Genomic DNA, 27,844 nt, shown 5'->3' with positions numbered 1-27,844 from the left:
GTCTCCAGCCTCTTACTTTATTATATTCTTCATTTAAGCCTGTCATGAGTGAAGTATTTTTGCTTTTTGAGTATGGAGCTTCGGCTAAATTAAATAAAAGTGCTCCCTGCCTTTGTTCGGATATCCTTTTAAATATTAACAAGTTGTCATGTCATCTCTGACTCGGAGAGGAGACAGATTTCCTGGCTCGGTCAGAGGAACACAGTGGGTAAGTCAGATTTATTCATTTTAAGAAGAATTTTGTAACAATTGTAAAAGATTGTACTCTCTATAAAGACTTTTAAATAAGACCAATATTGTTGCACTGCTTAAAAAAACATTTGGGTGTGGTTACAGTTGTCCACGTCGATTGATATCTAATTTCCCCCTGCCAAAGCCCACTTACATCCTTCTTAAAATGATTTCTTTCTCAGAGCTCAGAAGTGCAGCATCACATTGAGCCCGCCGGCTTTTTAGCAAGTATTAAAGGGAAAGGCTCCGGCTGCCATCCCAAGGAGCGCCCCACTCCTGAGGGTGCCGGAGGGTCCAGGGGCGACCCAAATCGGAATATGTGCCAGAGAGCAGACGCTGTCCCGTCCTACAAGTCTCTCCCTGGATCCGTAGGAGCCCGCATCATGTCCTTAGGCAGTGGGACTCTGTGTAGAGGCACTATGAATCCTGGCTTTGGGAGGTCTGATCGGAAAGTTGCGTGTTGTGAGAAGTGCTCAGCGACCCTTGTTGCTCTGAAGAAGCAAGCTCTGAGTCTGGCTGTGCACCATCACTTCTCTTGCAAGGTCAGTAACCACGATGTCGTGATGGGAGAGGAGCTTGGTCAGGCATGTAGTGCAACCAAGCCCAGTCTGCTCACTTTTAAGCTGATGCAAATCTGTACGGAGAAATATTTCATTGTTAAAAATGTGGCTTGGTCTCCAGTGTAGAGAAAAATCATTCAGGCAAAAAAAAGCATCTCAGGGATTTTCAGCAGGTGGTAGTGTTGTGTAATAGGTGACAATATGATCAAAAATACATTGTGATACCACTGCATATTCTTCATCTAACATGTGATGTAAGATTTTATTTTAAGCAACCAAAATAACTGGATTCATAAGCATGTTTGATAATTGTTCTACATAAAAACATGAATATTATCTACTATACTATACAGTGTATAATCTAGCAAAAATGAGTCATTTGAAAAAGAAAAAGTAATTTAATTAAGCAAAAATGCACAAAATTTGGGTTCTGACATGTAACTATTTGCAGTTTTTCTTAGTCTGCTATGTAAACTGAAAATGAAAGGAAGATCTTTGGGTTTTGGAGTGCTGATCAGATAAAACATACTGTACAACATGATAAGTCTTCTATTTTCTTCTATTTTACAGAACAAATGATTATAATAGAAAGAATATGTTGATAATGAAAATAATGACTAGTTGCAGCCTTAATATAATCACATACATGTAGACTTTCTGGATAAAACTAATACTTTTTGCACATTTTCTGACAATAAAACCTGCATTAGTGTTAATGTGGGCGCATAGTGCTGCCTCTGAGAGGACTGCACTTGTGTACTTTCCTCCTCCTCCTCTACATTTGTCACCACTAACATTCATCAAACACACTCCAATCGACAAAGTAAACCAGTGCCATTCCTGTGCGAGTGGTTTAAAACGGCCATGAATATTTCATTTTGACATCCTTGTGTCGTCTCCACGGTCCCGTCCATTGAGGAAAGACTATTTATTTTTGTCCCCTTAAGTGGGGATGGGGCGCAGCTATAGCGTCATGTTTTTAGAGAGACCACATAGGGCCAGCACAGCACACACAGTGCAGGCAGGAGAGAGATGGGATCTTGTGGCCACAGACGGTCAGTGGAAATCTGATAACTCAGCCAGCTCTTTGCACGTTTATCGATCTGAGCGCAATTTCTCAAAAGCATCAAGGCGCTATAATGTCATCTTTTTATAAGGGGTTGCAATCTGGTTAAGATGGCAGGTCCTCATATGCCCATTTGGCTAGTTCAGCACATTGCTTATTTCTATATACTTGTTATAATTTCTTTTAATGGAAAAGCTATTCATCAAATCCTGAAAGTTGCAGGTGGTAGAATTTGCAGTTTGTTTTGCATATTTCATGTAAAAAAAAAAGGAAAGAAAAAAAACCATGATGTACTTGTCAATGAATTTTATTTCACACATACATTTAGTCTGAAGCTCTTTTGGAGTTTGACTGGTTTTACATAAGATCTGAGAGCTCCTACAGTACTCCTCTGGGGGAATATGGGTCACTGGCAATGTGCTGGCAGTTTGCAGGATGGATGGAGAAAGGGCAGGGAGGGAGGGAGGGGGGTAGAGAGGGAGGGAGTGTGTTGGATGTTAGCAGGTGTCAAGGGCAGACCAAACAGGATGTGACACGAGAGTGTCTTTGTCAGGATGAAATGTGATGTGAAAAGTGATGGTTTGATTTCAGTTTGTTGCATTTGACAGTGAGAGTTTGGAGGTTGAACTCAGATGTCAGAAATGTTTGTTTGTTTTTTGTCAAAGTTGTCAAAGTTTTCTTAACTCAATTTGATTAGCTGCAGTTTATACAACAACTGTCTACAACACTGACACCTATCTTTAAATCATCATGACAAAATGACAAAATGATAACAGGGAATGACTGCCTAGCCATTCACAGAAAATCAAAATCACACCAATCATTCTCTTGTTTATGTAGTGTTCTGCTTGGTAGCATGTTCTTCTCCAATATTGTTTCTAACATGATGTGGAGATTCATGACATGTTTTACTTATATTAAAGGTGCAGTTAGTGGATTTTTGCTTACCACACTAATAAACATGACAGGGGTGGTATTAATCAATACAACAGACTCCATGATTACTTTGCTAAGTGCTAAGATTGCTTGCAGTGCCTTCCCGTGACTCAGTTTTCATATGCTCAGTAATCATTCATGTAATTCTCAAGGCAGAAATCAAACAAAGCAAATTAGCTTCATTATTATGTCTTCACAGGAAGTTTGTGTTGGATGTTTTTGCTTTTATTAGGTTTGTCTGATTTGTTGAAAATGGAGCAAATGTCAATTACAGGGAAGTGTAAATCGTGCAGGAATAAATACTGTAAGTGAGTACTTCCAACACTATCTGGCATGTCAGTTTCCTGCTTGTAAATGTAAAATTACCCCAACTGCCTTTTCTCAAATTCAGGAGGATTCAGGTGACCTGTGTGCGTTCCTTCATGAGAACCTCCGCATCCATACCCGGTCCACCACAGAGGCCAGGGACAGAGAAAGGGAGCAGGGAGAGTGTGGAGTCTGCGGTACAAACGTGATCCAGCTCAAGCAAGAAGCTGTCCACCTGGCTCTGAGCAGGGGTCAGTCATTAGCTAACCCTCCCTTTGAACTCGGCCTCAGCGCTGGCACACTGCTGGGACAAAGTGAGACAAAACACGGAGACAGAGCTCCAAGAGAAGCTGCCATGGCTGTGCAACAACCACGCAGTCGGACCGACAGCCCTCACAGTCCCCGGACGCCTCGGAGCCCCAGGACGCCTCAAAGGACCCCTCAAACCCTCAGACGGAGGGGACCCAAGCCCCCCAGCCACGATATGGACCGCTGGGTAGAGGAGCAGCAGCAGCTGGTCTCTTCTAGCACTAAAGCTGTGTCCAATACTGATGCTGTCACCATCTACCCTAACCATCAGGTACCCTAAAAGCCTTCTCTTAGCACTAAATCACACATAACACATCCCCAAGTGTGCATCCCCCTTGTAATTAGCCATACGGGTAAAGTACGTCTTTACGGGTGCACATGTCAGCAAGCCAATGATTCATAGTGCCTAATCAGAGCCTATTTAGATCCCATGGCTGAGGACGTTGTTTAAAAGTACTTTTGCTAATGGAATGGAATTGGGTCATGATTTACCCTTGTCATAAAAGCCAGCCAGTCAAAATGCACTTGTGATCAATAGGAGTGGGAGGGGAGGGGCGGGCAGTCATATTTAACAGGGCGACTGGTGAAATATGCATTACTGTGATGGAAGTCATGCAAGATTGAGACCCTCCTACCTCCCTCATGTCCACAATAGGTTCAAAACCTGCACAAGGAGAGTTTTATATGATATTTGTGGCTCAACTTTGTTTTTTTTATAAATCTGTTGAGTACATAGGATAAAAATATCATATTGAAAGCATTATATTAATCTGCTGTTCCTAATTGACGTGTATAATCAAATTCTACACTAACAGAATAACAATAGCAATACAGCATCATGTGCGTGCATTGTTACAAACTGCATAAGAAATTAGCCAGGCCAGTCCAGTATGAGAGTGGATCAATATGGGTTCGTGTGGCTGAGGCGGAATAATGCGAGAGGAGTGAAAGTGGAGAGGAGATAGGAAAGAGGAGACAAAAAGCAGGGCAGACAGAAAATGGACAGTAGAGAAGAAGAGAAAGGGGAATAAAGTGTTTAAGATTGGAGGCAAGGAGGAAGGACTGGAGGGAGAGGATGATATAAGGAGGAGGTGGGAGGACAGAGGAAGGGTGGAAAGGATAAAGAGATAATTAAAAAAAAAAGAGTAAATACAGAAAGAAAGCAGAGTAGCGAGAAGGTAAAAAAAAAAAAGCCAGAAGATATGCGTTAAAAAGAAAAGTGGAGGGGTGGGGAAGTCCAGTATCTACACATATTACCTTTTGGCTATTCATATTGCTCCCAGTCTCCAACTATTACTGTAGGTCTTCTGCTGCACTAATTGGCAGTTCATGGTTGGACGCTATCAGAAGAAAAAAAAGAAGAAAAAAAAAAAAGCCTGACGTTGTTATCTTGCCCTAAAAAGCTGAGACACTGATGAGACATGGAGCTTGAGAGCGGTATATGAGAGCACTGTAATACTAAGATGTTGGCTTCCTGGCCTGCGGCGAGACGCTGTGACTCCATTTTGGGCAGCTGCAGACGCATGCTGAAAAGGTCATGAAGAGTCCGTGTTGCACGCACACACACAAAGACAGTTGCCTCAGCTATAAATGAGTGCTAAACACACACCTTGGAGCTACCACTGCATGAGTTGGGAGTTGCTTTACATAATACTGCTTGACTGAGGGCGTGTGTGTGTGTGTGTGTGTCAGAGGCAGTGACAGTATGTTTACCGCATCTCCTCTGAGTCATGTTTTAAACTCAGACAGCAATCACTACAACCATCACAAACTATTCCTCACACTCCACATGCAGCTAGCAGCTAGTGTGTTTAACCCAGTGAGCTCACAGCGTGGATGCCCTACTTAGGCTCACACACTCCACGCTCCTCCCTGGAGTAATTCCTGTGATAATAGCCCCTTTTGGAGTGGGTGCAGGAGTGCAATTACAGATTTTGATTTTTATAATGAGCGTTCTCTCCTTGCAGGCTGCAGATGATGCCGCATTAAGCCTTGGTGATGCTGGGATCATACAGACAAGCTCCAAAATGCCTCACATCTCCAGAGTGGTGAACATCGCCAACACTGCTGCCATGTCTTTTTTGGCCAAGTAAATCCACTTTTATCTATATAAAAATCACTTCCTGTTCTATTGACAATACTTTTTCAGTTAAGTGTTAAATCCACATTTTTAAAATCAAGGTCATTTTTTCATTTCTTCTCGCCTGTTTTCTCTGCAACATTTCCATATTGGTTACACAGTAGGGTAAGTTTCAGTAGTGTGACATGCCACCTCCCTCCTTCCCTGCAGGGCAGCTGAGAAGCTCAACCTGACATCGAGGAAAAAAGGCCAAGCTTCTGATCCAGCTCCTGCTCATTTCTCCACCTGCTTCAGGGAGATGGTCCAGAAAAACCCACCGCCCGTCCCCTCCTGCCTGCTCCAAGCTGCCACCAGAACCAAAGACTCGCCCAATGTTGGCAAGGTAGACCTCCGAGCTTCACATACTTGTACATGTAGAAGCAGATCGTATTTGGTTTATAGTTGCATCTGCTATTAATCTACCCTGATTTTTATTCACATTGGATTATAATGATAGGCTACATCTACTGATTGGTTGAATGAAGGCAGTTAAATCACAAGTCACAAAATCACAAAAACTTGATTTCACAATATTAACATTAAATATTAATTAGTGAATAAAGAACAATAAGAGAAACCCCAAAACATCCTTAATGTTAAAGTTCATATGCATCAAAATACCACCAGTGCATATCAATATAATGAAACACTTGTGCTCTAGCTGCTCTCCAATCAATATCCATACAGTATATAGTTACACAGTTTTATATATATCGTATACAGTAAGTGGCTGCCTGCTCCTAATGGCAGACTATTGTAAAGTTTCATTGCCTGAGGACAAAAACAGGATTTTGTGAAAAACTTTTTTTTTAGGTATTTTATGCCTGTATTTGAAAGCATCAGCCGAGAGATGACAGGCAATGACATGTAACAAAGGTTCCTGTCCAGACACAAAGCAGGGATGTTGCATCACCTCTAGGCGCCCTGCATAGTTTGATCAGATTTGATTGACAGTTCTGACAACATATGCAAAGAGCTCAACAACTGTCATCACATTTTGAATTGAATGTTACTAAAAATTGGTGCACACAAGTAAGTGGCAAAACCTTTTTCATCTGAGCCCTGCCCATTTTAAACCAGTGAGAAAAACAGGCAAAATCAGCACACACAGAAATCTGTCATGTGAAAAAAACTAAATTGTTCTACATTTGGCTGAAAGCTGTGTATTCATGTATGAACCGATGCTCATAGTAAGTTTTGGGGGGCTTTTAAATATTTTACCAATCCATTTTTTGCAATATTTAAAGTTTGGTTGCTCCTGATGGATTAACCATAAACCTTCATACACAGCCTAAAACTGTATTCACTTTATATATTGTGGCTGGAAAACAAGGCTCTCTCATTAAAGGGGATCTAATATGCTTTTCTTTATTTTCAGTCATATATATATAATGTTACAATGTTCAATGCTCATATTAAACATGACCAATGTATCAAATAATGAGGTAAACATATGTAGAAGTTATCCCTGTGGTTTCAGAATGCTCTTAATGCTCTTTCCAACAGTTTTTTCTACTTTCACCCCAAAATGACATCAGCATGTGACAGATTTCCTTATATGGTCATTTCATGGCTTCCCTGCACACGTGGTATTTTTCCGTTGTCTTGGGGGGTAGTCATGCCAAACTGTGACTCGAGTCGGGCTGGCACAGGTGTTGGAGGTGTGCTGGTTCATCTGCAGCTCTTCATCGTGCATCATCCTCACTGTGGCTGTACCTCCCTGCGCTATTTCTAATTGACCCTCTCAACAAAGAGCTCCAAATCTATATGTTGTTATTTTGAACGTTTTTTAGTGCGGCTAATGAAGCTCTGCTAATTTGGTAAGGGACATGTTTAATTTCCTGAAAATTGTTCACAATAAAAATTTTAGTTTAGATTTTAATATGAAGCCGTAAACAGGAAATGTTAGGTTTTCATCAGCGGTAACTTAACACAATTAATACAGCTGCCTCCTAACTGAGCCTCTTTGCTCAGAGCTGGAAGAGTGGAAATCTGTGGTTATTGGCAAATATCAAATATTTACTGTTAATATAGCTTTTTACAAGCTTCAGTCTAACCAATCATGATCTGTCCCGTTTGCCATGTGACTTTAACAAAGACCTTTAAGCTAAAATGTGAATTATGTGCTTATAACACTACTTTTTGCAGCTTCGTGTGACATTGGTAGTTTGGTCTCAATACCATCACAATTTATTATTGTTAATTTAGTTAATTTCAGAAATGCATCTTAACTTATGATCTATCTTTAATCGCAGCACAAGCATTAGCTGTGCTTAAAAAGGTCAGTGTTAAGGTCAAGTCCTCCACATTCCCAATAATGGAAGATGTATCTGACCTGTTATTATGTTATAATGTTTCTTTTAAAGACATGTATGTACTGTATACTTTACACTATACACAGATATCCCAGATAGACAGAAGTAGACATACAAAGGGTTAGGGTTAGAAGTAGACATACAAAAGTTCCACCAATAGCCATCTTAGCTGAAATTGCTTATCTTTGAGAAATTGTGTCTATCAGATGAAAATTACAGTCACATGATCAGGACCCTACGGTATTAAGTTCACTTTGTATCTTTTATTGTAATGGTCTAGTTTGGTGGGACCATCCTCACCCACAAACACCATCATGGAAGTGTTTTTTTACCACCCATACTGCAGAGTACAGACATCATAGTCAATTTAGAGGAGATCCTATATCAGCCCTCCTTTATGATACACTGTAATGTGGTGCTAATGCCTCCATCTTGTTACTCCACCTCCCCAACCCTCACCTCCTCTGGGAGAGATGGGGTAGATCAATATGACTGCCTGCTCTGCCCCTATATCTCACAGATGGACTCTTGGGTTTAGTCTAGAGTTACAGATAAGGGCTCAGATAGACCCCACTGCCGGCCACACCTGCCCGAGCACTCAGCAGTGTGAGCCTCTGTGAGCATGCAAAGAATATGTGTGTGAGAGCTGAGGAGGATTTTCTCTACTTGTAAAAGCATCTGTTGAATAATTTAACCCTCATAAATAGAGTTTGACACATGTTCAATAGGGTTAGGGAGCCACTTCTTGCATAAGATATTAAAATTATGAGGAGGGGGGGGCTCCCTGGTAGCTGAATGACTACTGCGCATGTCACATAACTGCAACATCTCCAGTCTGAATCTAGCCAGTGACCTGTGTTGCATGACATACCCATCTGTCACCACTTGTTTCCCTTGTTTCCTCTTTTCTACCCTGTATCCAAAAAAGGTACAAAAAAAAATCTTTAAAAATAAATATGAGGAGAGGAGAGAAAAAAAATCCTTCACAGGCGCTGGGAACTTATCACGTGACAGATGGAATATGGCTTTCAGATTTTCATACTCAATGTGATGGATGATGTCATTGTGGTGTAATGCAGTCCTGCGCTATTTCAAGAAAACCACATTTGACAGGCACACAGGAGTGCTTGCAATCTTACAGACCTGAATCCTTATTATGAATAATTTTAGAACCAATTTCTAACCTTAATACATCTCATTGTGTATCGTGAGGTATACGTTGCCTTGTCTTCCTGGAGGAGCAGAATAGACGAGCCTTGTTAAAATGCCTGTCAGAGTCAGGATCTAACTGAATTTAAGACCTCAAAGCCCCTTCCTGTACAGAGGTGCATTAAGGAATTAATGTCATGACATGCAGAAATATAGCAGGAGGTATGCATCGCCATGCAGCTGTAACCTCATGTATAGTTTCTGTATCTGCGCTAACTAAATCAACTGGCTGCTCAGTGCTGCCTAAAAGACATATGTTTGCCTCTCAGCCAAATGTTTTTCTTCTCGATTGTCAGCCCAATGAAATTTTTATACTGTATGTGTTTGCAAATTATTTGTTGGTATGAATCAAACGGACAGATTGTCAAATGTATTAAAAGGTACTAAATGGCCTCCCTGGGTGTTCCACTTGTGAACAGTCACAAAAGCAAAGTACACCCTTCTAAGTTCACCATCTACCGTGCTCAGTCCTGATCCTTCTTGACATTTACCACTTTGTTTTTCCAAGTGTAGACTCTTAGAAGATTAGCCAATGGGCTAAAACGGATCCAAATAAATCAAATCAAAGGTTCCCCCCTTTCCATCCGAGGTTTCTCAAAAGCTACGTTGCATAAAATCTTGTCTCGGCCTCCCACGGCTGAGCAGCAGGGGCTCAGAGCTGAAGTCAGACTATTTTATTTCTCCCTCTGATGGTTACATTTGAAGTTTGGCTCCTGAGTTTAAAGCCTTGTTTTTTAGATGTAAAGACTTAAATTACTTTTCAAAAAGAATGTATAAATTGAAGTAAAGTGAAGTAAAAATCACCCTAGCAGTCAGCTTTAAGCATCACATTTTGTGGCATATATACAGATATATTACAGAGTTTTCTCAGTCAACAAGGTGTTTTTCGGATATCTTGGATATTATGTTTTTTTTGGGACACGAAGACTGTGTTGGCTCAAACTTGCTGAATTTAATATGAGGATATTTTTGAACCGTGCTGCTCTGAAACTCATAAGTCTTTTATGAGTTTCCGTTTGTGACACATTGCTGCTGGTCTTTGTTTTGAAAAGTTAAAGTTGATGCCGTTCATTTCTTAGCTGAAGGGGTCACAGGCTTCTCCTGAAATCACTTACGTTGCTCTGTAAAAGCAGAAGACCTCACTGCTCGCATTTAATAAATAATGAAATTTTCTTTAAAGGTGTTTCGGAGTACTTCAAAGTGTTTAGCCTTTACCTGCATACTGTATATGTTTACAGTAGGGATGTGCATCTCCATCACTGAGGCCGACACATTGCCAACGATCCCAAACATTAAAGATACATACGAAGCAAACACCATTACAATATGATACAATTAACTCTGACTGGGATGCAGTGCAATTTGACATGGTTTGATTCAACACCATGAGATTTAATGCGATGCAAATGAAAGATGCTATGCTATTCAGTATGGTTCGTAGAATTAGATTTTAATTTTGTAAGCGTACAACAAATCATGAATTAACCTAAAAAGTGCTATTTTTACCTCACACCTCACCTCACGACCTCTAAAAGAACACTTGGCCCACAATAACTGTAATTAAAAACTATACAAGTTAAAGTTCTGCATCATACTCATTAAGGAAAGGATTTTTACATTTTCAGAGTGAGTGAAGGAATCAGGGGAGCGGAGACAGAAGTGAGGAAGAATCTCAGGATGTAATGTGTGGTGAGAAAGTTAAGAAGATACAACTGACTCAAGCTAGTTCAATTTCACATTGGATAAGTTAATCTATTATTTCACTTGCCAATTGGGCAAGAGGTAAAAAAAACCCCAACAACACAACACACCCTAACCCAACATTATGCTAACTCCAGATGCACCAAACGTTCTTAACCACCCAAATCTGCTCTTACCCAGTTGTGGTGAAAGATGAATCCAATTTGAGGTTAAATTGGAAACATGTGGCTGATTGTGTTATTAGCATAGGTAATAATGCCCCCTAAACACTAGCCTATATACAGTATGCGCTGGTGTTGTGCTGCATGCAAATGATACCACCAAAGAAAGGCAGCAAGAAAAATATTATCTTACGGAGACGTACTGTTAAATAAACTTATCTGATCAACTGGCCAATTATATTTCTAGCCCACAACTTTAACGAGATGTTTTTTTCTAATCTTGTGCTCTCGACCACTCGTAAAATCTTCTTTTAGCTAATATAAGGGTTAGGGTAAATGTAGATATGAACCAAAATAAGAGAAATATGTTCGTAAATGGCTTTGTGCACGAGGACCATTGTATCATAAATTATATTCCCGTTCTCTAGCCCCCTCCCCTTTGTGCGTGTCGGATAATATTGGCGTGAGCCGTTGGCCAATCAAGAATTGAGTAGGCTAGTAGTGTGATGCGTGAAACAAAAATCCCTCAGGATTATGTGAACACTGTCAAATAAAGGAATCAGTGGAGCGTGTAAATTTTCACTGCCATAAGCGCTCTGGAGAAAAAGAAACACTAAGGAGGGAAATCAAGAAGCTTGGACTGGAAGAAATGAGTGTAAAGAATGTATTTGCCATCGGGTTAGGACGTCTATTCCATCATTTTAAAGAAACTGGGCTGATCAGAAGAATTTAGCGTTAAGTGAAATATAGGGGACGGGTCGTAACACTTTTGAGTGTTTGCTGCTTAGCGTTCATGACAGTGTGTGACCTTCAACTGTTTTATTTACTTCAACAAAGATTAAACATGACATTTAACTTTAGTCTTTGTTGTTATTTGATAACAGCTAATACATAAAACAATGTGTATAGGGGCAAGTATAAAATGACTTCGGGCAAGCAGATATGGAAATGGAAAAAACACTTTAAGGTTGAACCCTGTCAGGTGTCAGATAAGGTTTCCCAACTAACAAAAGTCAAAGCACAAGACTGAAACTTTCTATAAAAGGCTCAGGATATAAAAGCGAAGGTTTGCTTAAGCCTTTAAAAGGCTGTTGACCTCAGTAACTGCACCTTAACGTAACAGGTGAGACACTAACCAAGAAAAAAAAAGTCAGTGTAAATATTTAAATACATTAGAGACTATTTTCCCATTCCTGACAAAAAAAAGCATGTTTGGAAACAACTCATACGTGTTGGCTCAGTGGATGTTTCTTATTGTTTAAACCTTGAATGATGTGCTGAGAAGTAGAAGTAGCAGTAAAGTACAATATATATAATAAAAAATCCAAATAAACATTCATTTTGTTCTCATTTAGGTTTGATAGACGTATAAAGAATCGCACAAAGTCTTTATTAAGTGACATCTCCATTTTAACATCTTATTCTATGTACTCATTCTTTAACTTTGAGAATCTACCCCTCTAAAGGTCTCTGCATGACCCTGAATGTGAGATTTTTTAAATCGGGGCAATTGTATCCTTAACGGTCATGCCAGTGAACCGTATGTGAGGCGCCTCTAAAATAGTTGTGCTCACTCCTCCTTCAGCAACACTTTAATGTCTCCTAGCTGACTGTTGGCTGGATGCATTGGTATGATAGTAATAGGATAGTTTAAATATTTGCCAAGTTAGACTGGAAAGTGTTTAATTTCATGGTAATCCATTCAATAGCTGTTGATAAAGCAAAAGCCTCATGGTGGTTCAACAAGAGAGTGAGGGGGGATCACCCACGCCGGTAGAATTCATCATGAATCATCCTGTGGACGGGATTCATCATCCTGTGGACACCATGAACATAAACATACAATGACGTCAATGATGTTTTTTTGTGTCCATGTGGTTTAGTAAACATATTCATAACTTTCATACATTCTTTTTTGTGGACTCAGCATAAGATTTCTGCTTTTCATCCATTTTGAGAGAATATATTAGAGGAGCAAAAATGTCTAAGTGGTGTAACCATAAAAACTACCAAGTCAGTCTTTAATAAAAAAATGGTGCAAATGTCATTTCAAATTATATAAAAGCTACAAAAATGCTAAATTTTAACAAACCTGATTCTGCTTTTAAAACTATTTTTGAATTGCTCACCTTGCCACCCTTATTTGTCACTCACCCATACATTGCAACACATCCAATAATTGTTATGATATTTAAAAAGTGGTGGATCAACTGACTGATATTGCCATCCCTGGAACCACACAGTCAGTTTAGCTAAAAAGCAGCAAATTATAATAATTATATGAGTCTAATTTAAATAGATTAAAAGATTTTTACTGGGTATTCAACAGTTTTCAATGTGCTTCTCTCTTTTTTTTTTTACAGGTCAAAGTTGTGCTTAGGGTGAGTCCAACACTGTCACAGGGCCAAGGCCAACCACCTGTTCTCCGAGTCGACCAGTCCAAGAAAAGGGTCACCATAATGGAACCAGTCGGGCAAAGCCAACCACACATGATGATGACACTCGGCAGGGATGGCAAAAATCCTCTGAAGACTGTAAACTTCGATGCCACCTATCCTCCAGAGTCTAGCCAGGTTTGGTTTTTCGTTATGAGAAGTGTCATTTTGAATATTTCTATTTGTGCTTGCTTGATACTGATCTGTCTTGATGGTTTTACAGCACATAATGATAATGTAACATGAGTTTAGGGCATTTTCTGTTTTCTCAATTATTCAACATACATTTTTTTCTTCCTCTGTACACTACACACCACCATTGGTTTGCTCTTCTCTGACTGATGACCTGAAAGCTGATAGGGCCTGGATAGCCACCACAATTACACAGTCCATCAATTATATTCAACTTTCTTCAAGCTCCGCTTACAGTATTTGAGCCCAAGGGAATCTGCAGAATCAGTATGCAGCCCTCCTCTGCTTCGATTCTTTTCGTTTCATTGGATGTACTCTTTCAGTGCGGAGAATGAATCATAAGATGCTCGCTGTCCTTTGTTCTCCTGGCCAGGCCGAGGTGTGTGCAGGCGTTCTGGCTGATGTCATCCGTTGTGTGCTCAGCGGCAGCGATGGATGTGTCCTGGGTTTGGGCTTTGCTGATGTGGGTGAGTAATCGGTCACAGTGAGGGGCCATGGGTTAAAATCTTAAAATGAGAGTGGGACGCTTTTATCTGTGCTTAAGAGCCATCCATCCCCCTATCCCGCTGCACCCCCTGTCCCACTCCTGCTATCATTCACCCTTTCTTTATCACTTAAACTCCCTCTCCATTTTCTCTCACAGTCCTTTTATCAATCTTGATATCCATCTCCAGCTCTCTTGTTCTTTTGCTTTCACTCTGGCTCCATTTGTCTGTTTTCCTTTCCTTTTTCCTCGGCAGTGACAAGAAAAGTCCCGCCACTTCAGCTCTCTCCTTTTTAGTCATTTATCTTTCACCTGTTACTTTGTAAATAAAAGGTTACTCATCAATTATAGAGGACATATTCTTTTTTAAAAGCTTCCCATGGCTTGATAGACATTCAAGCATACCGCCCCGAAAAGACACAAATATTTTATTTTGCTGAAGGTCTGAGCTCAGCAGGGACTGTAAACAAAATGGACTGTAATATGCTGCTATTAGAGAGATGGAACCCTGCACTTAGCGTCGCTGAAGGGGTTTAATAGATTTGCAGCAGACACACACACACATATGGGAGGGGAGGGGGGGGTAAGGACAGGTTCTCCTTGGAGCAGCTTTTTCACATGACGCCATTCTCCGTAAATCTGATTGAATTAGTCGGCCAATACAGACTACATGTGGCCCACAGCCAGGGGACATCAATCTCCTCCACAGAATACTATCCTCTCTGAATAACGGCAGGCAGCTCGGCCTTTAATTGGAGTAAACCAATTCTCTTATCCTCATTCAATTAGGGTTTGGATAAGACAAGAGAGGGTAAAACAGACCTATAACTCAAAACTAATGTGGGGCAAAAGTGCAAAAGGAGGTACAGTATGGCAGGAGTCCATAAGAACATCTAAATGTGTTTTTGGGCTGTCTTCATTAGTGCATTCTTGTGAGTTTACGTATTGTGCTTTGTGTAAGCCATTGCACCATTCTTATTATACATACTTACCTATTTATTCATTTATCTGGGTCTGTGTGTCTGTGTCCATGTGCATCCATGTTTCTATGCTGTCATACTGCACTTTGGTCCTTCACTTCCACCCCCCACTGTGCAGATGCCCTAATCTAATTGTAGGAGTTTCCAGTATAGTCAAAAAAGACAGGAACCCTCAAGGGCTCCCCACCTGCGACCACGGCCAGTTGTGTTATCTGCAGATAAGCTGGAGATACCGCTAACAGGATTCAAAACCCCAGATATTTCAGATATTGTCATGGTGGATGGGAACTTGCACCACGTTGCTTCCTAAAACCCACCTTATTTTCAGTCTGATCTGATGATATTACAGGAATACTCAGTGGTGGCCTTTAGTTTCGCCCCTGCTAAATACATTTTCAAGTAATGAAAAAAAGTTGCTTGTGTTGAGTCTGAGTGTGTCAGCTGCCAAAACACCTGCTGTGATTGACCTCTTGTGATAAGGAGCCATTATGCTTGATTGTGCTCTATCACCATTTTCCAAAACAGACCATTAAATACACACTGTTGCACTAAAAGCATTATACAGAAATCGTGGTTCTGAAAGTGTATTATTCTTTGTGATATTGGAGTGCAAATGTGTATATAGGACATTATGTATGTATATGTAGACATATTGTTTGTATGCATATCTATATATATATATATGTGTGATCTGTTGTCTGCCTCAGGGTCTTGGTCCAGCATGGTCGGGAGTGATGAGAGCATCTGGAGGCTCGGGCTGATTCCCTGTGCCATCTCGTGGCTGTACAGCGCAATCGAGCGGCGGAGGGAGAAGACCTGGACAGATCTGACTGTGTCGGTCTCAGCTATAGAGCTCTGCTGCGGAGAGGAGGACACACTGAGGGATCTGCTCGGGGAGGTCATCCCCTCATTAGGCAGTATCCAGGACAGCCCAACAGCCCATATTAGACTCCAAGAGGACCCTGTTTATGGAATACAGGTAGAAGGAAAATTGGTTGATTTAGGGGAAAATATGCTTGTTAAATGACAGGAATAATTTAAATCATTTTCTGATAACAGCTGCATTAACACGACCAACACTAAAATCAAATATGTTTTTAAATATTTGAGTTATTATTATTGGCAGAACAGTCAAATCAGTCTTTGTAAACATAAGCAAGAAGGTCCCAAATCTGGAGACCAAGAGGGCCAAGGCTAGACTTGTTGCTGCTGATAAGTGATGTATTTCTTGGCTCTGCTTCACTGGCAATACATCAAAGACTCAATTTGGGACTTAACACAAAAATGAGTGGCATTTTCATAGCTGTTCTAACAGTTGTGAACAAGGAAAATGTGCTCATATTCTTAGAAAACCTTCCCTTCCCTGTAAGTTAGATTTATGTCAATGTTTATTTAGATAGTAAATTCACTGACTTTATGACTATCTTTTGCTCTTCCAGCTACGTAACCACAACCGGGTTAAGGCCCCCACTGCTGAGCGGGCTGCTTCTCTACTGGACGCCGCCATTGCAGCGCGTCGGCACACAGATTTCACTACCTTCCTGTCCGACAGCTCCATAATGTTCTTCACTCTCCACATCCAGCCCCCTCGTACAGAAAGCAGCACCATTGGGAAAGGTACTAATGAAATATTTAGTAACCAGGGAGGCTTGTCTCCCCCTTAGTTATTTTCCATGGCTACCCTAAACCTAAGCTCACTGCTTATTCAATTCAGTTCAATATTGCTCTGTGATATTCTTTTACATTCTCCTCTCTGATTTCCTTCCTTAGGTTCACGTGGCCCCACCAAGCTGACCCTGATCGACGTTTGTAGTGGTATGAGGGGAGGTGGACACAACAATAGCAAGCATAAACCTCCTCATTCAGAACTGGGCCCTGTTGTTCTGTCTCTACTAAGTGGAAATAAAACCATCACCAAAAAGTAAGAATTTAGCTTTGAAATAGTATTGGCGTTTAACATTTTAGGGTGTGTAGTCATCTGTAAGGGGGCACTCAGGATTATTTTGGTTTGGTTTTAGAAACTTGAGATTTGTCAAAGTATGTTAGAAACTGGGTGTGTGGAGATTGGAATAAGTGCCCATTTAATAATCTAATAAAATATGTAATACAGTTGCATTACGGGAAGTGTAGTATTTAGTGTTTTTGAGTCTGGTAATAAGAGATCTAAAGCCTGGATTTGTCCAATACTCACTGACGTACTGCAATATTCTAAATGCTGCTTGGATGCCTAAATGATGGATGCATCCTTTGAGTCAATGTCTGCAAATTTGCTCTATCTCTGTACAGGACTAGTAAGTTGACTCTGCTCCTTCGAGAGTCCTTGGGTCATGTAAATTGTCACACTACAGTGGTTGCTGAGGTGGCTGATTCACTAACACACCTACAAGAATCCTTATCCACCATCCAGCTGGCTTCTCGAATCCGCAGGACACAGAAGAGGGCGAAGGTACTATACATGTCCTACAAAGTCATTTTTTTCATAACTTGCAAACCTGGTTTATGTATGTACCGTATTACCATGTGATTGTTTCCATTGCACTTCTGTAATTTCTTTACTGATTGATATTTTGGAGCTTAACCATAGTCCATTCCTAAAATTAACACCACAGTTTATCTTCATTCAACAGCAGTCCACTTCATGTTCTCCTTGTGGGAGGAGTTTAACTAAAGAAAAGAGAGGGCCACAGTCTCTATCCCTGCGGGCGTTCCACTCCACCGAAGAAGTAGATGTTGACATCCGTCATTTCCGTCTGCGTGGCGAACTAGATGAACGCTCCAGTAGTGACCAGTCCTGTGACACAGTCATCCAAATAGACTCAGATGGCTTGGTCCAATCTAAGGCGGCCCCAAGGTTTGCACAACCCGAATTTGTGCCCATCATACCCTCTTTGCATCCAAACAAGACTGACATGGATGACCCAGAGTTTACCGCTCTGCTCCAAGAGCTCCTGAGAATTCCTCAGCTACAGGGGGAGAAGAAGAAAGATGAAGCTGTTCAAGGGCATATTGAAGTGCTGAAAGCAGAAGTGAAGCAGCCAGAGAGGGACTGTCTTAAATGTGACACGTTTGCTGAACTTCAAGAGCGCTTGGGCTGCATCGACGGAAGTGAGATAACAATGGATGTGCTCAAGTCTTGCTCAAAAGATCTTTCTGTCACCAATGTCACAACCAAAGCACAACCCCAGAAAGAAACAGGGAAACAGACAGACCCTGAATCCTCAGAGGCACCACCGACGTTGATTCAGGGGTTAGGCTGTAATCAAACTGCTGTCGGAGAAAAGCAGACAGATGGTGCCTTCCCTGGAGACAGCTTTCAGCGAGAGGATTCAGGTCTATATGACTGTGAGGAGTGCAGTGCAACCAGTTCAAGTGAGGAACTGCTGAATCAAACTCTCAGTCTTAACATGACTTGTCGCTCTGAGTTGCCCAACCCTGGAGCTGTTAAGTCAGGTGATAAACTCTCTTCTCAGGACTTTGGTGTGGATGCTCAGGGCCTAGCTGCTAACAGTTCCCTTGCCTTTCCACTTGAGCCTACAAGTAAACAGGAGAACCATGAAGCTGCTGATTGGTTCAAACCAGACAAAAGGACCTCACCAGTTGGCAAGAGTTCCCCCATATCTCCTTCCTCTACCTGCTCCTCTTCAAACTCCTTGGCTACCAGTGTTATAATTGGGGACAGCTTACCTAATCGCCCCAAAGAGGATGTCAAGGAAATGAAGGCCACTATCACTGTAACTGTTCAACAACCACTGGACCTAAAAGGTCAAGATGAACTTGTCTTCTCTATGGTAGAGGAAGTGACCATCAGTGGAGCCTTAAACAGAGGGAGGACAGGCGGGAACATTATTTGTATCAGAGACAATGCCCAGTCACCGGCACATGCACAGTGCTCTGCAAGCTCTCAACCAATCAGGATTATCAGCAATGTCAGCGAAGAATCTGCAGCTGCAGGTTCTTCTAATACAGCCAAAAGTGCTGTCGTTGAGCCTGTAGTCACAGAGGCTAGCACTGAAAAGCCACAACATCAATTCAGACGGGAAAAGAGGTGCCTACCTTCATTTATAAATCCCACACTGATCGATACAGATATGGATTGTGATTTGGATGGTATGAAAGAAAAAGAAAATCCAAATGACACTCTCACAGGAGTTATGACACAGTCGGAGCTCAGAGGGAATAACGCCAAATGTCAAGAAGGCGCAATGACTTTTGAGAAGAACATTGGCGCTATTGCTTCTAAGACACATTTCAAAAAGCCTGCCAAGATATGTGACTCACCTTTAAGCCAAATTTCCTATGACTCAATGGTCTTGGAAGATTCAGCTTTCTGTGATGAAACTGCAGAAAACAAAACAGGTGGAAAGAGACCGAGAAATAAAGATAAGAGCCACCCTAGAGACAGGGAACATGTTTATTCCACTAACACTCCAAGGGGCTTGCTGGGGGGAGAGCTCATTTGCAGACATGTTGGGAATACCCCTAGGGGAATTGGTGTTTCACCTGGTTGCCAAGAAACCGCCCTTGCTTCCTTTCAAACAGGTAGTCTACCCAGACGCTTGCAAAGTGCTACCCACCAGGAAAGCTACCATGGCAGTCACGTGGCAGACAACCACACAGACCCAAGGGGGGTGACATCATCCACTCCGTGCAGCCCAGGGGTAACTCTCGAGAGGAGGCAGGGCAGACAGTTCTCCCCAGCTAATCACAGCCTCTATGCCTCCTCTTCTCTAAAATATGGAACAGAATATAAACAAGAAGTTTGTTTCCCCCCCAGAAAGGGTGTTGGATCATTGTTTGAGACCTCCAGCGTAAGCATGAAACATGATAATATGAGTGGGAGGCAGAAGTCACCCAATGAGGACAGTGGCAGGCTTTTCAGTGCCAAACTGGAGCAGCTATCTTGCAGGACTAATTCCCTTGAAAGGACCCCAAGAGACTTCCCGACCTTGGATAGAGGCAGTAGTAACAGCTCTATGAGTTCTAAGGGAAGTTCAAAGGGAAGAAGTGAAGGGGCTTGTAAGGGAGGTTATAAAGGAAGTAGTGAGGGAGATTGTACCTTACCAAGGGCTAGCAGGAGCCCCAGGAAGAATCCCCGGTCTGACCATAGTCATCATTTCTTCCCTTCTGACAACTCTGTAAATCAATCTGCTAGGCAAAATCATTCCAAGCTCTCTGCTGTGGGGAAACTCAAGATGGCTAGCCCCAAAGTCCGTCGGCTATCTGCCCCCAGCATCAAGAACCTCAGTCTCCCCCACAAAAGCCTGCGACAGTCCATCAACCGAAGTGCCAGTCTTTCCCCGGACGGTAAGACTTCAGGCTTTGAGCGAACGTCTTCATTCCTTTCCTCTTCCCCTCCACGGTCTTATCACTCTATCAGTCGGACTCCAAGCCAGAGCTCCACATGCTCATCCACAAAATCTGCCATCCAGGGGTTTGTCAGTGGCCGGATCTCTGATCTCCTTAAGGAAAGGTCCACCAGCCCCACTTCAGGAGGACTGGACGAAATGTCCTCACTTCCTTCACCATACAGCCGGGTGACTGAACCCCGTGTGCCCAGTCACATGAGCGGACATGCCAGTGACACCACCAGTGTGTTGAGTGGTGATTTGCCACCTGCTATGGGAAAGACATCTCTGCATTTCTCTAACCGGAATAGCATGGTGAGCAGCGGCTATGACAGCATGGTGAGGGACAGTGAAGCCACAGGCAGCAGCACCTCTAACAGAGATTCTGTCAGTGATAGGAGCGGCTCTCTCCTCAGTGTGGCTTGCAGCAGCAGATCATCCCGGAGAAGAGGCAACACAGGTAAAATAAACCTGTATCAAAACCTGTAATCAAAGTTCAGAGTGCTCATCGTGTGTTGTTGTTGTTAGGTGTTAGTTTTGAGATCTGGTGTAAAAAAAAAACATCTTATCAAATTGACAATTTTAGATTGACTAATGCATCCTTCAGCGTAACCATTGCTTTACATTAATTCCAGTACAATCTGACTGTCATTTGAGCAAACAGCATGTCTTCTTTTACTTTTGTCACCATTTTATCTGTAAATCATTTTTTAAATTCTTGAAACATAATGGAGTCAGTTAAATGAGTCACAGACTTAATAAAAACTGATGGTTTGGTACTACGATGACCCAATGGTGTGCAGACGCATTCATTACAGGTGTTTGTGGGAAAGTAGGAAAAATAGATTAATTACTGTGATATTTTGCAACACACCAGTTCAATTAACTGTAATGGTAAAATGATCAATCTGCTGAATCATATTTCTTTTTGAAGCAGGAAAAGGAAATGACTTTAACCCTTACATACTCTTCAGGTTCAAATTTGACCCAATTTTACATTTCTTTTACCTGGACTTCTACCTAAATGTGACCCACAGTATACAAAAATGGAAATAAAAAGCATTTTGTGCAGCTCCTACACATTTTTACATATGAAAATGTACAAATTTGTGTGTGTTTATTAAAAACCAATTAAAAACCACCATTCAAACATGTTGTATTCATCATATTCTATCAAATGTTCTCCTGGTCCATAAAGTAGTGACTGCGAATGTCTTTTTTTCCCCCATAGATAAATGTAAGACACCGTGTTTGCTCTCTAAAAGCTCCATTAAGGATTTATCAAACATTTATTAATGACTGATGGGGAATTTATGAATGTGAATTAGTGTAGAGATTAATTAGAATATGAACAGTATGTAAGGGTTAAAAGGCAATGTGTGAGGTTTAAATCTAACATTTCAAGAAATCTATCATTTCTTGAAAATGACACTTCCAACCCATGAAAAACACATCTGTATGAATGATAGTTTCATCATCATATTTCTTTTGGTTTGCAGTCTGACCACATAACATTTTAATGTGACATTAACAAGAGATGACACACATCTGTAGAATGCAGCCAGACCATGTTTCCTTACCGGCATATAAAGCGATTTTGCGCAGAAGGTCACATCATTAATATATGAACCCAGTGATGGCACTCACTAATGGACGCATAAATGCAGAAAATAAAGGCCGTTGGTTGATAAATTATAAAGGTGGGTGTGTGCATACCAACAATACTAGCTAGTGAACTTAGAAACTGAGATATATTTATTAGCTTTTTGTGTTGAAAAAAGATGGTGACAGTGATGATACTGCTAATGGAGTAATAATATTGGGAGACCAAGCCTGTGCTGGATAAGCATAATTTAAAGTCTCTAAATGTAATATGCTATTCAGTGGGTGACTCAATTCTGTTTGTACCTAGTTTCTCCTTGAGTGCTGCCTTATGTAATTAAGTCTACAGACTGATGAAAGCTGTACACATGATCTTAATATCTTTTGATCTCAGTGACTTGAAAAATATAAACTATCTTTTTTTGGTGCTAGAAAATAAAGTCTAGCCAGTAACAGTCAACTAAACCTTGTCTCCAGCGTTGAGTTATATTAATAATGTGGTAGCCTTGGCAAAGCTGTCTTCGCCCTCAGGCTAACTGTGTTTTCAGTCTGCCAGAAGTGCACACGGTCGAGGGTTTCGAGGCCACTTAGGGACACAAGCCTTGATACAGTTTATCATTTATTGTTCCTGTGCAGTGTGCTGCAAGTGTTTGCATTTATTAACACCAGTACTAACCCAGTGGCTCAACAACACTCGGTTTCTGTCATCAGCCACTTTGTGGATCCACTAGCACCTGCACACAGGCTTATTAACATGGAAAAATATGGCCTTGGATCTAAACAGCATCTTGGGCTGTATTGCCTGATGAATCTCAAATTCTACACTTAAACTAAATTAAAGTTTAAAGAGATTGTTTGCTTTTTTTGAAGGGGGGTTGTATGCGGTACTTATACATAGCCAGTGTTTTACTTGCAATAATGGCAGTCTGCTAAAGGAAAAGGCTGTCAGACAGCAAGATGAAGTAAAATATTCTAAATATAGTGTACTCTTAAACTTATACTCCTTTTAGCTGGTCCCCAACAGTACATTGCTTAGCTTGCATGCTGGTACTCCTGTGTGCTTCTCCAAACTAGGGCGCTGCCGATCCCCATCTGCTGCTGGGTAATAAACTGACTATGGATGAGTACCTCATACAACCCCACTTAAAAGATACAAGCTATGCCTTTAGCTGGAGTATAAATAAATTAAAATTCAACTGGAGTAGAACAATATTTTAAGTATGGTATCTCTGTGCATACAGTAGAAGGTTTCAGGGAGAGGAGAAGAGAATGAAAACAAATTGAGATACATCTTTCCCTCACTGCACCTTCTGCCTCTTCCTTCTGTAGGTACTCACCAGCGTCTTCTTTCCCACGATACATCTCTCCCAATGAGACGCTCAACTAGCGGTCTGCGCTCTCGCTGGGTGGACCGTGGAATCCCAGAGGCCTACGAGATCAAGGTCTATGAGATTGACAATGTGCAGTGGATGCAGAAAAGAGCAGGTGCTGGCAAACAGGTGCTGGGTTTATTTTGACATTTTTTAAGAGGTTAAAGGGCATTGCTTAAAATATGACCTTTCATCAACCTCTACTGGTAATCAGCGGGAAAATGAACATCTGTAGAGCATATCTCCATCCAACCTCTTTTAGGGTGTTCAAAGCCACTTTCATCATGTTGTCATTAGGTTTGAAAATGAGCCCTAATCACTTTGCCATTAAAGTTGCTTGGGCCATTTGTGTTGTCAGGACTAGGGTTAGGTACTTAGATCTCTTATTCAACATTTAATGTCTATTTGCTCTTATATAAGCAAAAATCAGTGTAGAAAACGTTCAAATGACTTCTCATTTTCAACCCCCCATGAGTAGTTGCTTTCACATTTCAAATGATAAATGTCACAGCTGGCAGATTGTATTAGCTTTTGTCAATTAATGGCTGTTACTAAAGGAAAATTCTGGTATTTTTTAACATGGGCTTATTCTCACAATTGTGGCCATATTCACTATGTCTCATGGTAGCTTTCCACCTTTGTTGTAGAGATTCAGTAAAAACAACCCTAAAGCAAAACTATATTGGGGCTAGCAGCGGCACCTACAGTTTTACAAATAAACTTAATTCGTACATAAATAAATTTAAACACTAACCTCCTCCGTCTGGCCCCAAGTAAACACAGAGATCAGACCCCATGGATCAGCTATTGTAGCTAACTGCATAGGGAGATCTACTAGAAACTTGCAAGCTAACCAAACTAGCTTATTTTATTAGCTTGCCACCTTTGTTGTAGAGATTCAGTAAAAACAACCCTAAAGCAAAACTATATTGGGTCAAGCAGCGGCACCTACACTTTTACAAATAAACTTAATTCGTACATAAATAAATTTAAACACTAGCCTCCTCCGTTTGGCCCAAAGTAAACACAGAGATCAGACTCCCTGGATTAGCTATTGTAGCTAACTGCATAGGGAGATCTACTAGAAACTTGCAAGCTAACCAAACTAGCTTATTTTATTATGAGGCACTCACAGCATTTGGAGCACGCTCTGTAGCATTTTTAAAAATTGGGTTAAATTTAAGAGTCTACATTTTTTATTTCAGTGTCAGATTCATTGAACTTGGGCATATGAATACTATATTCTTTTAATTTTACTTATGTAGGCTATATCTTGACTTATTAGCATGTTGAACACTGGAGTTATTTTGATTTAATTAGGGACTCCATTGCCTTGCATGGCTATTTGAATCCAGTAATGTTGCAAGGTCATTTCATTTTATTAATCTTTATTAATCCACAATGTGGAAAATTGTCTTTGGCTTCACCACAGTCAACATGATTTACAACACAATCAACAGTAAGAAACAGCTAACTGGGAGAGCTTGGAGTCTTTAGCTTTCACGACAATCAACATTGATTACAAATTACACAATATTAAAAATTAAATTAAAAACAATGAATATTAAATTAAAACAATAGTAGAAAATCAGTAATGTGGGTGTGAAACATAAGCCTCAAATCATAGGCCATTAAATATACAGTTCAGTAAACACATTAGAGAAAAGCGAGAGTGGTGAGGAAAAGAGGGTGGCGGGGTCTGGGTGGTTGCCCTGTAAAATGTGCCATCTATCTATTAATTTAACAATTTCATAATGTAATTGCACTTGGGACGAATAATTTCTTGCATAAAATTTTGGTGGCTCATGTCTGAAGCACCTTCCTAATGGGAGCACTTCAAATTGAGGGAACACTGGACGGGACGGGTCATTTGTTAAGTCAAGAGCTTTCATATTAGTATTCAGTCCATGCTTGTTGCTTAGTTACGTCTGTGGTTTCCCTATAATTTTACTGGCCATAATTAACCACTATTGTCAGTTTCGTGCCATGCAGACATGTTAAAAGACACAATACTTTCCACCAGATTATTGTACAACATGCCAAGAATATTATAGCTCACCCTGAAGTCATTGAGCTTCCTGAGTAGGTGTACCCTACCAAACCCCCACCATAATCCATGTATAAACCTGAGGTGGCTAAAGCTCCTAAATATTTAAAACAGTTAACCTTTTCAACAGGCAGCCCTATGATTCTTTGTGTCCCATCCCATCCCATCTCTTATACTGGTTTCATCTCAGTAATTTTGGGGGGGGTCAGCAGTGGTTTATATATGTAGAAGCAGTCGTGAAAAAGAGCACGCTCAGTAAAACTGTCCCTGGTTAAAGTTACGGTTAAATAAAAGATTACGGCTTGCATGTAGAGATGATTCAAATAAGACGTGTTTGAAAACAAAATCTGGTGCCTGTGTTGACGTTATGTCCCCTGAGACAGGTCTGGCCTCATGAGGTCTGATTCCCCGCCTCCACCAGACTCAGCCACGGCAACTATGATACAATTTTAATGACCACATGGGGGGAATTGGGTCAATGCTGAAGCGAAGAACAAAGAAGACTGTAAATAAAACAAATAGAGCACATTGTAGATAAAAGAGTTATAAATACAAGATAAACATAAATAGTACAAATTGAGCACATATTGAAATTACAGCATCTGCAGTCTGATAATTATCTTTCATTAATTCTTTCATGGGGGGGAAGAAAATTATTAAAAAGCTAAAAATAGTGTAATATCCTAGTTTCATATTTAGATGTTCCTTTTAAATAATGTGCATGTACTGACCTTTGCAAAAGTCTCTTTAGTGTAATAAGGTTAGTATAATCAGAGAGTAATTCCATTTAGTAGCCTACAGATCTGTCTTGATTCACTCCCCAGAGGTGCAGTCCCTGCCCTACAACCTCTACCAGCTTGTGTGTGCATGTGTGTGTGTGTGTGTGTGTGTGTGTGTGTGTAGAGGAGTCAAACCAAACAGTGTTACAGCCAATACACCAGATGTTATCATGTAGTAATGAAGACAGTAAAGAAGTGAGTGGTTGTTTTGGAGGTGGGGATTACTTTAATCCGGAGACATTAAATGATTTATTTTAAAATACAAGATTTTAAAGTATCACATGCTGTATGAACATAAATAAAAGTAGAGAAATGTGTGCATGTGTTTGTGTCCTCAGGGGCCAGCATGCTTCAGTGCCAAGCTGAAGTTTTTGGAGCACCGTCAGCAGAGGATCTCAGACGTCCGGGCCAAGTACAACAACCTGAGGAGAGAGCTGGAACAGGCCAAACAGAACCTCCTGCTGGAGCCCGCCAAGTGGAACCAAGAGTGTGAGTGATGTTACGCTTTCAAAATGTTTTCAACTTCTAAAACTCACTGTAACACAACGTGATTTCTTATTAATTTTAGCGGTATACAGTAAGTAGAGGTTGTCACAAACGTTCAGCTCAACCATGTAAAAATCTAAGAAACTAGTTTGTTGCATGGAAACATCTCAGCAGGGGGCAGTATCCCACTGAGTCCTCATTGCCATCTTTAGTTTCATCCTTTGCATTATCTGTCACTTCCTATCATAGCTCTTTTTTCTTCTTTTTTTAACATTGCTGTTATGCAAGATGGGTTGCAAGCAATTATGCACTGAGCTACATTACCCTCTCCTTGCCTTAGGAGTGACCAGGGCAACAAGCCCAAAAACTCTTCAGAGAAAAGAACAAAGCTGTGAAACAATATAGCATTAAATCTACACTTAAATCTAGATAACATGGACTTAATTGGTGGATGTGGTCACTTTTGAAATGATACATGCATGAAGGTCTCTTTATCCCTCTTTATCTGAAGAAAAATAAGTCATTTGAGGGCATGGATTCATAAAGGACACAGATTATGAACCCAAGTGCATGTTTATAAACCGAGAATACAGATTTACACAATTTTTCTCAGCTGACCCCAGAGCGAACTCCTCATTGCCATCTTGAGTCTTATCCTTTGCATTATTTGTAATTTCATATCACATCACATTTGACTTTTCTCTTATGCAAGATGTGCTGCTAGCAAGATATGCTCTGAGCTACATAACCCTATCCTTGTCTTCAGGGGTGACCAGGGCAACAAGTTCAAACAGCAGCAAAGACAAAGGAAGTCTTACAGTATGGGAGTGTGTTGAAATATAATTAGTTTGGTGATTTCATGCCAAAACTGTTTTGTAATTAAGAAATCTCAGCATTCTTATAGGTAGTTTTGACTATAAAACATCAAAAACACTGCATGTCTCCTACAAGGTAACGTTGAACCATACAATGACTAAAGTGTTACCTTACTGTCTTACTTCTCTTCTCTAGTCGACCTATGGCAGACTTTCGAGGTGGACTCCCTGGAGCACCTGGAGGCCCTTGAGGTGGTGACGGCTCGGCTTGAGAACAGGGTCAACCTCTGCAAGGCCAACGTCATGATGGTCACCTGCTTCGACGCCTCCACCAGGAGACGGCACAGGAAGCGGCGGCGAACAGCGACTAAGCCGAAAGCCTTCAAAGCCAATTGA

At 40.9% G+C, this 27,844-nt stretch overlaps 1 protein-coding gene across 1 annotated transcript; it reads left to right on the top strand.

Annotated features, from left to right (window-relative positions):
- The first annotated feature begins 148 nt into the window (after nt 1-148).
- On the top strand, nt 149-27,844 carry kif26bb (kinesin family member 26Bb). The gene is made up of 15 exons (XM_053336661.1): nt 149-208; nt 414-773; nt 3,188-3,679; nt 5,376-5,497; nt 5,699-5,870; nt 13,277-13,486; nt 13,914-14,007; nt 15,712-15,983; nt 16,444-16,621; nt 16,775-16,925; nt 17,291-17,450; nt 17,632-20,809; nt 23,281-23,450; nt 26,486-26,636; nt 27,645-27,844. Exons 1-15 carry the CDS (start codon nt 149-151, stop codon nt 27,842-27,844), a joined length of 5,970 nt encoding a protein of 1,989 aa, XP_053192636.1.

Source organism: Scomber japonicus, chromosome 17 (assembly GCF_027409825.1).
Source record: "Scomber japonicus isolate fScoJap1 chromosome 17, fScoJap1.pri, whole genome shotgun sequence".
NCBI classification, from domain to species: domain Eukaryota; kingdom Metazoa; phylum Chordata; class Actinopteri; order Scombriformes; family Scombridae; genus Scomber; species Scomber japonicus.
Note: the sequence above shows the minus strand (reverse complement) of the source record. Positions and strands in the feature narration are given on the sequence as shown.